The sequence below is a fragment of the Aythya marila genome (genome assembly GCF_965140915.1).
Source record: "Aythya marila genome assembly, chromosome: 12".
NCBI classification, from domain to species: Eukaryota; Metazoa; Chordata; class Aves; order Anseriformes; family Anatidae; genus Aythya; species Aythya marila.
Window position 1 is genome coordinate 18,190,745 of NC_139053.1, and position 14,855 is coordinate 18,205,599.

General features: G+C 40.9%; 1 protein-coding gene across 4 annotated transcripts in view; it reads right to left on the minus strand.

Moving 5' to 3' along the window:
- Window positions 1-10,536, minus strand: part of MEAK7 (MTOR associated protein, eak-7 homolog) — a 14,257-nt gene extending 3,721 nt beyond the window's left edge. For 2 of the 4 annotated variants that reach the window (XR_014318334.1, XM_082769946.1), the window contains exons 1-8: window positions 10,451-10,530; window positions 9,948-10,043; window positions 8,616-8,792; window positions 5,707-5,937; window positions 4,950-5,094; window positions 3,869-4,309; window positions 2,480-2,598; window positions 1,091-1,270 (exon numbers count right to left, since the gene is read on the minus strand). Coding sequence is in view for 3 of the 4 variants with exons in the window: in XM_082769946.1 (XP_082626072.1) it covers window positions 1,091-1,270; window positions 2,480-2,598; window positions 3,869-4,309; window positions 4,950-5,094; window positions 5,707-5,937; window positions 8,616-8,783 (1,284 nt within the window). In the remaining variant the exon portion in view is untranslated. Of the gene's footprint in view, window positions 1-1,090; window positions 1,271-2,479; window positions 2,599-3,868; window positions 4,310-4,949; window positions 5,095-5,706; window positions 5,938-8,615; window positions 8,793-9,947; window positions 10,044-10,440 lie in introns of all 4 variants that reach the window. The other 2 variants (XM_082769947.1, XM_082769948.1) reach the window with 2 other exon arrangements.
- Between the last annotated feature and the right edge of the window lie 4,319 nt (window positions 10,537-14,855).

A 14,855-nucleotide genomic window follows, 5' to 3' on the forward strand; every position in this document is an offset into this window, starting at 1 on the left:
GATGCATACTTTCCATGTGAGGCATTTAAGGTTCACTGGGATACATCAAGTGACTTTAATTGCTGCAGATACACAAAATAGTCAGAAAATTTTCCTAAGAGCACAGTGAATTGTTTCAAGTATGTTCAGGTTACAAGTCAGCTAGCACATACTAGTTAACCTGACCACAAATTCAAGTGTAGATGTCAACTCTTTTTAAAAAAGGAGATTCAAGTAAAATCTAACAGTTCTTGTAAACAATTTGTTCCATTTCTACTTAGAGCTGTGTGTCCAGTGAACAGACAGAGTACATTAATTTAGTATGAAAAGAAATAAAGTTTAAAAACACAGAAAACAAGCAACTGTGCAAAGCAGACAGTTTAATAAGCCAAATTGCAGAGAGAGAGGAGGCAGGAAAGGTCTCCTACTCGTTCCCAGGAATAAACGAGGTGCAGAAAGACCAACAATAATCTATTCACAAACTATTTAAGCAAAAAGCTCTTTGTATCCTTGCTGAAACCAGGTTTCCTAGGCACTTCAAATATTACTGTTCTATACAGAGTATCAGCTGTTTAAATGCAGGTCTTGCTATGTTTTTATTAGTCTTCTGTCAGATAAGGAAGTGCTGGGATTGGAGGCGCAAGGATTATAAACGGCTAATCTGTTGTAAAACAACAATAAATCACATCTTACTGATAAAGAAATATTTTGGCTCTCTCAGTTTCATTCCTGAGCTACAGATTAGACTTATGCATTGCTAGTGCTTCGTATCTGTTTTACAAATACTGGGTTTTACTAAACCCCTGCAAGGAGGTTCTTCCTTGAGACAATTCCTCAATATCAGAAAGGCATTTTGAAATTGAGAGTAAAGTATTGCTCTTCTATCAACTCATGGCTCCTGATGTTTTTTCATGTTGGATTTCTCAAAAATTCTATGACTGTTTTATGATTTTCTTGCTACAAAATATACTGCACCACAGAGTGAGTTAAAGAAAACATTATTCACTATGGTAAAAAGAGAGTGCTTATGAGAAAACCAAAACTGTTTTTCCTTCACATCTCCCATTCCAAACAGGAAACAGTTTCATAGATTTCAGTTTTGTTCACCAACCTCTGTACTTTCAGGCAAGTCTCCCACTGCCCAAACTTCCAGGGCATCCAGTGTGAAATTCTCTTTAGCTGACAGCTGAGGACTGTTGTAGGTGGTACATCGAGGTTTGGCTTTACTGTGTCCCTTCCCGTAGTCACTGTCTACCCAGAGGCCGAAGTAATCATGTTGTCCACCCATACCCTATGAAGCAAAGCAGCACAATAAACACTTGCTACACATGTACAATGCAGTGGAAAAGTTACGAAACCTAGAGTATAAATTGCCAGTTTTAGTATCTATGCCATACTTCTGTGAGTAGGTGAAAAAGGATATTCTGAGTCAACCTCAGCTACTATACAAATCTGGTATTCCTGCAGACAAACCAGAGTTTATTTGAGTGTTACTGCCTTCCCTGTGTATTTTACAAAGTCACAGCTGAACTGCTTGCAGATACTGAATGTGGTGCCAGAAATTTAGCCCCCTGGCTTTTATCTATTGACTGACAGTTCTGTTTTAAATAGGGCAGAAGCGTTGGATTTAGCTGCCTGTTTTCTGTTTAGAAAAGCATCCACAGAAATGGATAATGTAATTTGATGTTGTTTTCTTCAGAGCAAATTTACCTCAGACTGCTACAATTCCCTAAGTTACAGGCACACAGCACAACAAATCTGTAAAGCAGTGCTCAAAATAGATGGTGTGCTGCTGTTTTGTAGAAAATCTGCATCTGGAGAGCTCACTCATGGGCTTGAGTAAAGGGAGCTTCTGCCACTGGAATCACACAACAGCAGCAGCCTATGTAGAACTCTCATACTCTAATTCTGTTGGGCTTTCTCAGTCTTCAGTAATTTAAAAAACAGTTACTGTGGCATTGAGAACAGCCAGTAGAAGGCTCTTCTATTAGTTAGATCAGCCAGCTTATGTTGCTTCAATGATGTGGATACACACTGCCCATTCTTCCAGAAAACAGGAATCAAGGACGCCTAGAAGGGCGTGTGTGATAATCGAACTTGGAAAAAAAGAAAAAAAAAGTGTTCCCATAATCTTCATAATCCTAACCTGCATAAAGCTCACCTACTTGGACCAGACATTAATAAATTCTATCTTAGTTGATTTGATACTTCAGAATACCTACCAACTACAAAGAAAAGTAAGAACTCTATTAGTACTGTAAGCAGTTCTCCATCATTATCCATAGTTCACACTTGACACTGATACTTAATGCTAAAAATAAAATAATAAATATCCTCCTAGTAAAAAGTGTGAGACAAATAGCATAGATAAAGGATGAAAACATCCTCAGAGAAAAAAACAAGTGAAACAAATCTGCTGAAAGAAAAAAAAAAAAAAAAAAAACACTTGCAAACATCAGCCATTAATCCAATTTCCAAGTTGTCATTTCTTAATACTTACTAGTCCATTTGGCATTGTTTGTTGGTTATGGTTCAAATACATGTAGTGGTCATTATATCCTGTGTATGTATATACAGCAAGAGAGGGGAAAACAGAAAACAGAAAGCATCTGTTGTCACCTGCAAACAGAAAAGCACGTGAGGTCAGACAAGTGGCCAGACAGTAACTTGCTTACAAATAGGATAGGAAAAAGGTATTGAAGAAATGCAGCTGAATAAATGAAAGACAGCAGCTGCAATCTCAGAAAGCCAATATCTATGTCTAATCGAGATCTAGACCTATTGTTTACTGTCAGTTAACTCTGTGCAGGGTCACAGAAATCAATGGGATTATGTGGCTGTGACCAAGGGCGGTCAGAGGCATGACTAGTACATTACATTACTAAGCAAGGGTACACCTATCACAGGCTTGCATCGTGTCATCTAAAACTGGCAAACTGCTGGACCCATACAAACTGGTAGGAGTGCAGACAGCCTTTGTTCTGACTGTACAGATATACAGATCAGTTTAGGGTCAATGAATTTAGAGTTATGCCCCGTTTTGTACCCAGAAAGCCTGTGGTGTGTAGAATAGCACTGCATGTGTTATTCTGTCAGGAAAAAACAGAAGGAAAATGTTGTGTGACCAATGTAATAATGTATTAACTGAGTGGGGTGGTAATTATCAAATATTGCTTAAGTATAGCAAATGAGTTTTTTAATGTATCAAAAGCAAGGATTCCCAGAAGGACTGATTACCCAAAGTCCATCTTTTCTTTTTTTTCCTCCAGAAAGCCATATTTCCAGAAAGAAAAAAATATTTCCATAGAGTTACAAGAAGCATCTCTTCTCTTTCCAGAGTTTTCAAGGGAATAAAATGTTTGTTCTGTACAGCAGAACTTTTCGATGTTGGATTTTTAAAGGGAAACAAAGGCAGAGAGAGCTAGTGTGCAAATGATAATGGCTTAGCTGACGTTGCCATCTGCTGGACAAACATTGCCATCTGCTGGACATGTTATTTAAACTGTACTCCCTTGTTTATACTATATTTCATTCATTTTTCACTTCACTTTCACCTATGGAGCTACAGGAGTCGATAGCTTTCACTGAAAAGGAAGCCGTGATCAATAAGTCCTGCAATTTTAAGTCTTATCCAACGACAAACTATAAACATTCATCAGGAATATGCCTGACTGGGCACAAGGGCAGAATAACTTGGTATGTTTTATACATGCTTCCAAAATGAGTATGGTTTTGCTGCAGGAAAATACACTTGAAGCCATGGAAATACCATGTGTTATGAAAGTAAAATGACAGTATCCATTAAGTAGACAGGATTCTTATACCTGCACAGAGTAAGCAATGTTTACCAGAACCGTAAGATATTAACAGAAAAAGAAAAGTGTTTTACCTTGAAACTGTGGTTTCACTTCCCAGGAGTGAGATGCAAACCCACCAAAGATATAGCCATCTAAGTCCCTTAGGATCACTATGCAGGGACCTTTGTTCACTATATGCCCACATAACTGTGAAAAGCTTTCTCCATGAAGTCTAGAAGAAAACAAAAGCCGCCACTTGTGCTGCAGCTCTGCTGGCAAATGGGAGTTGATGTATATGATGGATGGGATGTCAAAGAGACTGACAAGTCCTTTTCCTTTGATGCCTTTGCAGCCTGGAACCAAGTTGACTATTTCTTTGGTTTGGTCTGGGAGAGAGTGCAGAACGTGGAGGCCTTGCCTGATAACAACACTGAGAAAAGTTGAGATGTGTGGAACTCGGTACACCCAGTCCTCAATGGCACTTTGATCAAAATTCATCTCCATTAGCTGAGGACCCACAGGTGTTGCCCCATCTAAATAACAAGACACACGGAAGAGTAGTAAGCCTCCTAGCCTGTACCTTCTTTCAGGAAAATAATCGGTTTATTTAAGTGCACAAAAGATACTGCATTATTTAGGCATGAAAACACAAAAAAAAGGAGATGGAGATAGTAAATTGTCAGCTACATTAAAGAGATGCATGCACAGAGCTGAGAAACATTGGACTGTGACACCCATTCATTGGACTGTCATGATTAAGAAATGTGGACTCATGGTTACAACATATATTGCTATTTTGCAAAAAATATCTCACCTGTAATTACAACGGTACAAAGGTAAATCTAGGTTTTGCAAAAGGACATACCACCATAAACATCTGCAAATGCATCAAAACAGTTGTCACCTGCAAGTCAGGTATTTGTAAAACAGACATGTTCTGTGATAAACAGCTTTGCACATCCACTTGAATTGGGACTTAAGGCAAAAGCACTCCTGAACTTACAGGGAAAGATGGTAAAGTAGAACGATCAAAATTCCCAAGTTATTCTGAAAGCACTAGAGACTGGTCTCATCATTTAAACTCAGTGAAAATATGACCCAAAGAGCAAAGGTCTTTTGGTGATTATGCAAGCCCTGTGCCATTCTGGAATACAATACGTCAGTGCTGCTTACCTGCAAGCTTCAGTTCTGACAGCAGTTGAGAAGCCAGAGCCTTTACTCCACCTGCGGAATCCCTCGTATTCTCCAAATTCCAACCTTTCAGTTCCTTCCTGTAGTTCAGTACATGGACCACAGACATGATCAGATCCTCTGTGAACTTGAAAGATTAAAACATCACCACTTTGTCATTTCTTAAATAAAACTGCCAAAGACTTTCAAAGACTTTCAGAGAACAAAGGCAAGTAGTACTGGTGCTGTAATTCCAACGACAGAAACATCTATTCTCATGAAGAGTCAGAAATAGCAGAAGTGCTTTGTCAGTGTCATAGGTCCTGAAAAGGATCCTTTTCCAAGACATTCAGTAAATGTTACCTCACAAATCACTTCTGTAAAATACATCACAAAAGATAGAGGGAAATGGGGATGAAAATTTACAGTGGTACAAGCCACTAGTTAATCAGTTTTCTGAGATCCCACCCTTCCACCTAGCGAGCTACATACTTAATCCATACATCTGTCCTGTGGCTAAGGCTCTGGAAAGCACTTTGCTCAGTTCCCAGAAGCACCAGTCACACCACAGGTTTTGCTGCCTCTAGCCTACAGTTTGTCCAAGATCAGCAAGACAGTGGCAGAGAGGAGAAAAAAAAAAAACAAGTCAGGAATCCCTATTCTGAATCCTCTTGCACTGTAAGGATTACCTTCAGATTACCTACCCTAGTCTCTGCTCTCTTACTGCCCACCAAAACACACATTTAACCTCTCGGTGTACCTCTTGGATTTGCTTGCCCTTCACAGGACCTTCTGTCGTGGAGATCATTCTCATTATTATGGTAATCTTCTCATCTGCATTCCCTTTCAAGAGGTTTGACATAAAAATTACAAACTGCTCCTTAGCAATCTGTTCGCTGGGCTCAGACGATTTCCCAGTCAGGTCAATACTTTTCATTCCATTGTACAACCGAACAGTCATTTGCTCTGGTAATGGTTCTTGCAAATATGCCTACAAGCAGAAAAGTAGCAAAAACCATATTTTTAAAATGTAGAATAACTAATATAATTCAGCTAACGTGTGCTGAGATATACTGCAATGAATGAAGGATTCTGTACCAAGTATCTACTAACAGAAACAGACTTCTAAGTACTGGTTTTCCAAGAGAAATAAAAACCTCTATTTTTATAGCATATCCTTTCCAATGTAATTGATTTAAATTGATATAGTTATTCTATAAATGCTATGGAGTTTAAAAAACAAATTAAAAAACACAATGTAAATTGTTAGCAGGATAGTAGCAAATGATTTGTATATGGCAATTCTGGTGTAAAGGTTTACAACCCTGCTAGTCTGACATTTAAAATTATAATTCTGCCTTTGATAGTCAAACTCACAGACGCTTAAAACCAAATGGCAAGTAAAGTTCTTCACATAGCTTCAGTTTTGGCCTCGAGAAAATGCAGGCAAAGTATTTAACCCTAAATGCACGTGTAGGAACAACTGTAGAAAATTTCCCTTGGATAGCAACATCCAGGAGAAGCCTGAAACAGAACTGAGATCACCTGAGTTTTATAAGGCATCCCTGATGTTGAAATCAGAGATTGTTTATTTAAGTTGCATGGCTGGCCCTTTGAATTGAAGGCTAACTGGTGTACACCGTCATACATCACAACACCGCGGGAAGATCTGACTCTGCTTTCAAGAAACGTTCAGAGCGTTCAAGTTAATTACAGGGTTTAAAAATAAATCATCTAAAATACATCCATACACTAGGATATGATTACACAGCGTCTTCATTGTGCCTGACATGCTGAACACACGGCTTGATGCTCACACGCAGAGCCACAGCCCAGTGGGGACTACACCGAAATCAACAGACCTCCACCTGCGTAAAAGCACTCCGGATCAATTCAGTGGAGCTGCTATTACCCATCTATTGCTGGCTCAATACCACTGCTATTGAAGCCACCAGGAACATTCCTGTTTGATGTTAATGCTTGTTGCTGCGCATATAGGGTGAGATCCAGCGTGCTGAGCTCTACCCTGCTACTGCTGACGTCAGCAGTAGAAGTCCCATTGATTCCAGCAGCAGCAGAATTCACAGCTGCAGCCTGACACATTAGCGTGGTTCGTACTGAGGGAGGGACGGTCACAGAGGGTACAGCTGTCTCTGAGGAGCTTTCTGAAAGTGCTACATGAGCCTGAAGTAAGCAAGCAGCAGGGAACATCGTTAAAAATGCACTACACTGAAGGGCTTTTTACTTCACGCTGCAGTATTACCTACCTACTCCGTACCCCTTCCCACCCACCACTTAGCTGCCCTATTTTGTTACACTTGTAATTATTCCAGTGAGTAGATTCAGGAGGGTGGACTGTAAAAAGAGAAGCTTTAGAAAACCTCTAACAAATGCAGATCTCTGATAGTTTAGGATCCTTGCTGTAAATGGCTTCAAGAAAATATCAAGAGATGCTTGCTGTCTGCTTTCCAAGCTACGCAGTGCAGCCTGCTTTGGTCCACAAGCCATGCAGCTTCCTTCTAGTAAAGGCTAAGCAGAACACATAAGTTTGTTGTTGGGGCCCAGTGAATGTTATCAGATTATTGCTAGATCAAATCTGCCACACAGCAATCCAGCTAAGGCATAAGCACAGATGCCAACAATGCAGGCTTGCCATTGCAATAGTCCCTGTGCTAAGGAATTAGGTAGACACCTACGTGCAGTCCTCGAGAAGATTTTAATTTAAGTTGGCAAACAAAAAGGATGGGAAAAGACAAAGTTTCATCAAACATTACATTGAGATAAAGGCAAAGCTAGAAAGAGGATTTCTTCCAGGTCCCAGTGAAGTAACAAACACCAAGAACCAAGTTTTTGGAGGTATCAGGATTAAAAGACTGGGCAGCAGCATCATTGCTTTCAGACTGGTGATAGCTGATAAAGAGCTTGGCTGTGATAAGGCCCAAGCTGGTCTATATGCAGACTCATTGCCAAATACCTTAAAATATCCTGCCTCTGCCATGGAGTTCTAATTTGATTCCATTAACTGCGTAGCATATGTAGAAATGAACTTCAATACTACATTCATTTGGACACTTGATTCCTGTCTAACTGAAGTTATAAAGTATTATAACAAATCACTCCTTTTCTTTCTTGATTAGAAAATGAATGCAAAGTTAATCAGAGAGCGTAATATATGTTAATTAAATAAAATAGGGAGCTGCAGCTTAATCAAGTAAAATTGAATTTTCACTTTTTGATGCGAGTGGAAAGATCAGAGGCAGTGATGCAATTGAGGGAGAAAGGTCTAACCAAATACCTACTGAGCTTGTGACAGAATCTTGAGAAAACCTGTAAGTAATCACATGCATTCAAATCCCAGGGGAAGAACAGTCTTCCCACTTTTCTGGATTCTATATAAAAGTATTTTCATACCTCCCAAGTTACTTCAGAATCAAGAAAGCTGCAAATTGATCCAACGGTGCAATTTAAGAGAAAAATATGAACTCAATAATCATTACTGATGCTAAACTGTAAGAAAATATTAAATATCCATTCTAATTCAAAACAGTAACTATTAAATTAAGGCAAACAATCCTTTAAAATTAATTATTGCCACATCTTTAGTGCCTTTCTAGAATTATGTTCAACACACTGCATTTCAGATATATCAAGAATAACATATTCTCTTGCCTGTAGCGCTCCCAGAGTCACAGTTTTCTTTGTAGCTTTTCCATTTTTTGCTGCTGATGAGCCACTTGAGCCCGATATGGCATCGAATACTCCATCAATGTCAGACTGCTCCTCAGGAAGAAATCTGGAAAGGTGGTTCCGATAGGCATTGCTATCTGCATTTCCCATCTTTCCAACCTGAAGCAAAGGGAAATGGAAAAAAAAATGCAGATACTGAAGATTATTACAATGGTCACAAAAGATGCACCAAACAGCCTGACATACCAGTGCAAGTTTTAGAAGAGCAAATTACTAGCTTGCTAGGAAACTATTAGAACTACTTTTAAGCCTCCATGAATATCAAAACTACATAAACTTGAAGAATAATGTGTGTGAGCAGTAACTGTGCTTTAAAAAGCTCATCTCCCTGCTAAGACCACCCTGTCTACCAATTCAAACGTCATTCAGGTCTTATCAAATGGAAAAACCAGTAAGATTTAATGATTAAATGAGCTTGTACAAAGTGACCGTGACTCTGTCAGCTGGAATGCATCAGTAACATGAAGGGAATAGCCTAATTATGGATTATTTATGACAGATTATGCTACATGTTTCTAATGCATTAACAGACTGAAGCTAGGTCTGCCAATAATATATGGCACTAAAACCCCATCACTCTTAAGATCACGTGTTTCTACAGACTCAATTCGGCAATCAATCAAAACGCTGCTAAGAAATACAGAGTAACCAAAACCTTTAGGAGAAAGACTTAAGACCTAACACACAGCTTCGTATGAATTCAATAAATTGTTGGGAGCTGGTATCCAAAGAATTGTGTTGTGGGTTTTTTTGTCTGTTTTTTTTTTTTTTTTTTTTTTTTTTTAATACCTTTAACGTACGCCTGTGGTTTCTCCCACTCTCAGGATTCACCTGCATTACTAATTTAACTTGTGTGTGTTTTTTAATGCACTGCCGAGGCCATATGCACCGGGTTTCTCCCTGGAGCAGCATGGCACAGACCTAAGTGCCCCAGGGGCCTGAAATCCCAGATTTCACTATGACAGACACTGCTGTGAATGGCCTTCCCAGGGCAGACATGCTTCTGGGGTGACAACCCCAAAACGGGGAGAAACTGTATAATCTGCCCTTTTGCGTTTTCCTTTCCACAAACTCCGCATTATTTCTGGCACATCACTTTGGGTTCTGGATTACCACTTCCACACAAACCTCATTTTCTAGGCAAGGCCATAAAACAGCCCTTCAGAAGCGTCAGAAGCTCTTTGTTTAGGCTAACCCAATGTGAAATTGGCTGATAAGCAACTGTACACAGGAGTCTGGGTTGGGCTTATTTACCTTAACTGAGTGTTACAGGCCCAAAAGCCTTGCTTCCTGCAAGGAAGATGTCGGTCGCGGGATAAATGCCAAAAGGTTAATGGAAATGGCAGGAACCTGGAAGAAAAAGCCGTGAGGACATGGTCACTACCAGGCAACTGAGGAGCAGGGCTCTGGGCAGGGAGGGCACCACTCTTGGGAAGGGGGCGACCCAAGGCAAGGAGTCCCCAGCAGGGAGCCAGGCACAAGCCTTGGCGATTTGCAATTTTCTAGCTTTATTTCCCCAAAGCCGAGCCCCTTCTTCCCCACCAGATCTGCAAACCCCCCCGGCGTGTCCCCCATGCCACCTCGGGGGCTGAAGCCGGAGGGGGCTGAAGCCAGCCCCGCAGCCGCCAGCCTCCCTCTCCCCTTACCGGCAGGGCGCCCCATGCCACGGCCTCGCTGCGGGAGCCCCCCCCAGAGCCCTCTCCGCCCCCTCCAGGAGAAACCCCTGGACCTTTACACCCCCCCGGACCTTTACACACCCCCCGGTACCCGACAGCCGGCGCCCCCCGGCGCCTGTAGGCTGCCGGGGCGGAGCGGAGCGCCGCGGAGGAATGGCGCCGGGCGGCACCGCCCCTGAGGCGGTGGCAGGGCGGGACTGGGGCGTCTCAGAGCGAGAAGGAGAGAGGCGGGCGGTGGCAGAGAGCTGTGGAGAACCTGGAGTGGCTGCTTGGGAGCCCCCGAGGCTGGGGGCGGTGTGGGGAAGGGCTCTCCCCGCTGACTGGGGGCTTCTCCTCGGTTAAGGGGCTATCCCCACTGACCAGGAGCTCTCGGCTCACCTCAGCCTCACGGGCAGCTCGGCCCTAAAGCGTGGCCTGAAAAGAATCAGAGTGGCCTGAGTTGGAAGGAACCTCAGAGATCACCCAGTTTCAATCCTGCTGCTATAGGCAGGGACGCAACCCAGTAGATTCAGGCTGCTCAGGGCCTCGTCTAACCTGGTCGTGAACACCTCCAGGGATGGGGCATCCACAGCCACTCTGCCCAACTCACTACTCTCTGAGTGAAAAATTTACTACTAACCTCTAAATCATCCCTTTTGTCTTTTAAAACCATTCCCCCTCATACTGTCAATATCTGATTGAGGAAGGAGTTGTTCTCCCATCTTTTTTATAAGTCTTCTTCAAGTACTGAACGGTTGCAGTGGGCTCACCCCTGAGCCTTCTCTGCTGTAGGCGGAACAGGCCCAGCTCTCAGCCTTTCTTCATAGGAGAGGTGCTCCAGACCCGTGATCATCTTTGTGGCCCTCCTCTGGACCTGCTCTAACACCTCCACATCCATTTGGTGCTGGGGGCCCCAGACGTGGATGCAGTGCTCCGAGTGGGGCCTCACCAGGGCAGAGTAGAGGTGGAAAGAGTGGTGAAAACTCAGAGGTTTGCATGTTGTGACTGGAGAAGACCGACTGCCCGGGGTGGTGCCCCTCTGAGAGGGTTAAGGTGCCTTCTCAGGTAGTTTTCAAGGTATACGGTCAGGCAAAATGCCTTGGCATTGGGGAGAAAATACAAAAATACAAAAAAAAAAAAAAAATCTCAATGAGTTGGTTAAAACATTATCTTATGGCTGTAAAATCACGCCAGGCTGGAAAGTAAAGGCCATACAAGTGCTGAGAAGCAAAGTCATCATCTGCCCTTCACTATGAGGCAGGAATACTTGAGGAAAAAACTCCAAGTGGTTGAAATACTTGTCCCCAAACTCAATTTTTTCAGATCGATAACTGGTTCTTTCCACCTCAGTTATGTTACTTCAGCAGCATTCCCCTTGTACTTGCAGTCACTGAGTTTGGTTCCTGTAATAAATACATTGAGGGCTTTGCCTTATTAGCAATGATGCCTTGCCTGTGGTTTGTCTAGCTGTAGTTTATTTTCAGCCAGACTTCAACAAGAAGCATCCTTCTAGCCAAGGGGAAAATGTGCCCATGCATATTCCCCTCAAAGCAGTGTTGGTTATATTCTCACAATCAGATTATATGGGGCGGGTTAGCAGCTTTGGCCTGTGACTTGAAATAACAGTCTGATCTGTGTCTTTTCAACAGTTCCTTTATTACAAAAGAAAGAAAATGATATAGTCATGGCAGAGCTCCTGCCTGTTTTATTGTTTTGTACCAAGGAAAAATTCTGATAAGGTTAACTTCCCCAAATACCCAGTTTTCTTAAATTTTTGTGGTATGCAAAGCTTTATGAAAACATGTAGTGTATTCTTGTTATCAGTCCAGAGTTAAAAACACTTTGAGCAGCATACCAAGATGGTCATGGATGAATAAATACCTACTGATTCTGGTTTGCCTTGGTCGTCACTAGAGCCACATAAGATAACCAGGTTGTGTCAGTGGGATTAAGACATAGCAATCAAACCTGAGGAAAAGAATAGGAAATTCATGTAATGTGAGCACAAATTCAGCAGTTAATCGAAACTGCTTGAAGCTTATTTGTCCACACGGTGGCGAAATATGTTAAGAAAGTTAACTGTGAAGCTTACATTGGGTGCTTCAGCTGCGTTAAAAATGTGATTCTCAGGTTTATTGGCATATATGTGGGAGTAAAAATTCTTATAATAAATTATTTTAATCTCTTTCCCACGAGCTCGGTAAACATAATATGTACCACGAGGACAAAATTCCGTTCCTGATAAAGCTCCTTCCCTGGGCTACATAAGCGCTTACTAGAAAGTCTACTGCGATTGCTTGGTTTCTGTCAGAAGTAATGAATTTCCAGCTTATGCCTAAGGAGAAAGGGTAAACATACAGAATAAATAAAAGCAAAATTTTTTAATTCAAGTTAGTTTTTTTTTTTCTTTTCTTTGACACTTTGGAAGTCTTTTTTTTTTTTTTTTTTCCCTAAAGCTTGCATTTTGTATTGTATCTCTGTCTGCTGTATTTTCTTGACTGGAAGTACAGGGCTAGAGATTCTAGTCTAACTGACCTTATGCTAAATCTGTTTGTCAGCATCTCTATGATCTTCACAAATGCATGGTAATTTCATGACCTCTCTTGTCTAACTGCTGAGCTCTGAATCAGTCAAAGCTACTGGAGGATATCTGGCCTTCCTCAGCTCCAAGCAGCTGTTTTTGCAAAGAAGATGTGATGTTTTGCCCTTTTTGTTTAAGTCTTGCCCACGTGTAACAGAGATGACGCTTGGTTTATTTACCCTGCCTGCCAGTCTAAACTGAGCTTGCTGTAGCTACTGGATGGCACTTGGCCACTTGCCTGTAGCACTAAGCTGTAATCTACAGCGCAGATGTACTCCTCAAGCCACAGGATACTAACATTAAATTGCACAAATTATGCTCCTACTGTGGGGGAATTTCCAAGACTAACAATTTCACACACTAACACCTTTTTGTATAATCTTTTAACACCAAGAGTGCATAAAAACAAGCTAGAAATCAGGTTCATAAGTGTAATAGTTTGTAACACTCTTTAAATGACTAGTCACTTCCTCAAATGTATTTTCAGATGCTCTAGTTGAGTTAGGTTTCTCAAGCCACTTTGTTTCCACCAGTAAGAAAGAGAGAATACACTAAGAAGCCTTTTAAGGACATTCAAGAATATACTGATATATAAAAAAGTGGAGGAAAGAAGAAACAACAGAAATTTGGAAATGTTTGTGGCTATTTTTATGAACTAGTGATAGATGTGAATTTATTTGCAGAGTGCAAAAAGCACAACTTCAAAACACCTTTTATTAAAAAAAAAAAAAAAAAAGTATGCTTTAGACTTGTATGAAATTATTAAATTGATTTTTTAGGGTTTTACTAGTTTACCAAGACTATGGCCTTCATTCCCAGTAATTCTAGCAGTACTGCTTTTCAGTTTAAGGAAGCCACTACAAGATAACGACCTGGAATGTGAACAGTGTGTTGAGCACCCTTGTTTATATCAAGCACATTTGTCTTACCTAGATTATCTTTTAGTTTCTTTAAAATTACATTTTTCCTACCTTGAGTTAGAACAGAGAGAAGTTTTGCTGTTGATCAGTCTTGTACACGTATGTTAAGATCATTACTCTCTGATGGCAATGATGCAGAGAATCATTGCCGTTTGTCATTGATACGATACATAGCTTCCACTGTGGTAACATATTTTTTTATTATTATTATTATTAGAGGACAGCTTAGAATGGGACCCTACTGTGCCAAAGATTATGCAGAGAGATATCGATGACTTCTGTTCCAGAGAGCTTATTGTTAGTTGCATTCACATGAAGGAAACACATTCAATACTTCTAGCTTCCAATTATTACTCAGCATTTTAGTTACCTTACATTGCTTAAATCTGGCCTTTGCCAACAAGGTCAAACTTGACCTCTTGAAAACAGTGAAATGAGATTATAAAAACCTTGTTTTGGGTTCTATTGAACGCAAAAGTCATTGTACCTCTTTTTAATGCCATTACACTCTGTGTTTTCTATTTTGCTTGTAAACTTGATTTTTGGCAGGCCACCTACACTAACAGCAAGTTAAATCCTTAAAAAAAAAAAAAAAAAAAAGTTGATATTTGATGAAACTTGTTGTAGGCTTAGGCCACTGGTCATCTTGCAGGGTGACCTCAGCACCAAATTCCTTTGACTTTAAAAGGTATCGTCTTAACCCTACCCTCTGATGCCCTTTTATATATGTATTATTCGTCTCTGCATTTAATTGGCTCCTGTGACAGTCCCAGCCTTGCAGCCAGTTACCTGATTTCTCTTCTGTTTTTTTTATGAGATTGCCATATACGGCTAAAAGAAAGACTCTGACTAATCAGAGCTGTAGCTGTAGGTAGTCACAAAGGAAGTTGTGGATTTTGCAACTCTTTGTACTTCCCTTTACAAAAACCTCTGCCTGCTAGTAACTAGCTCCCTTCTATAAAAGGGCAAAAAAAAAAAAAGGGTGCAGTCAAGAGGTTAATCTGAT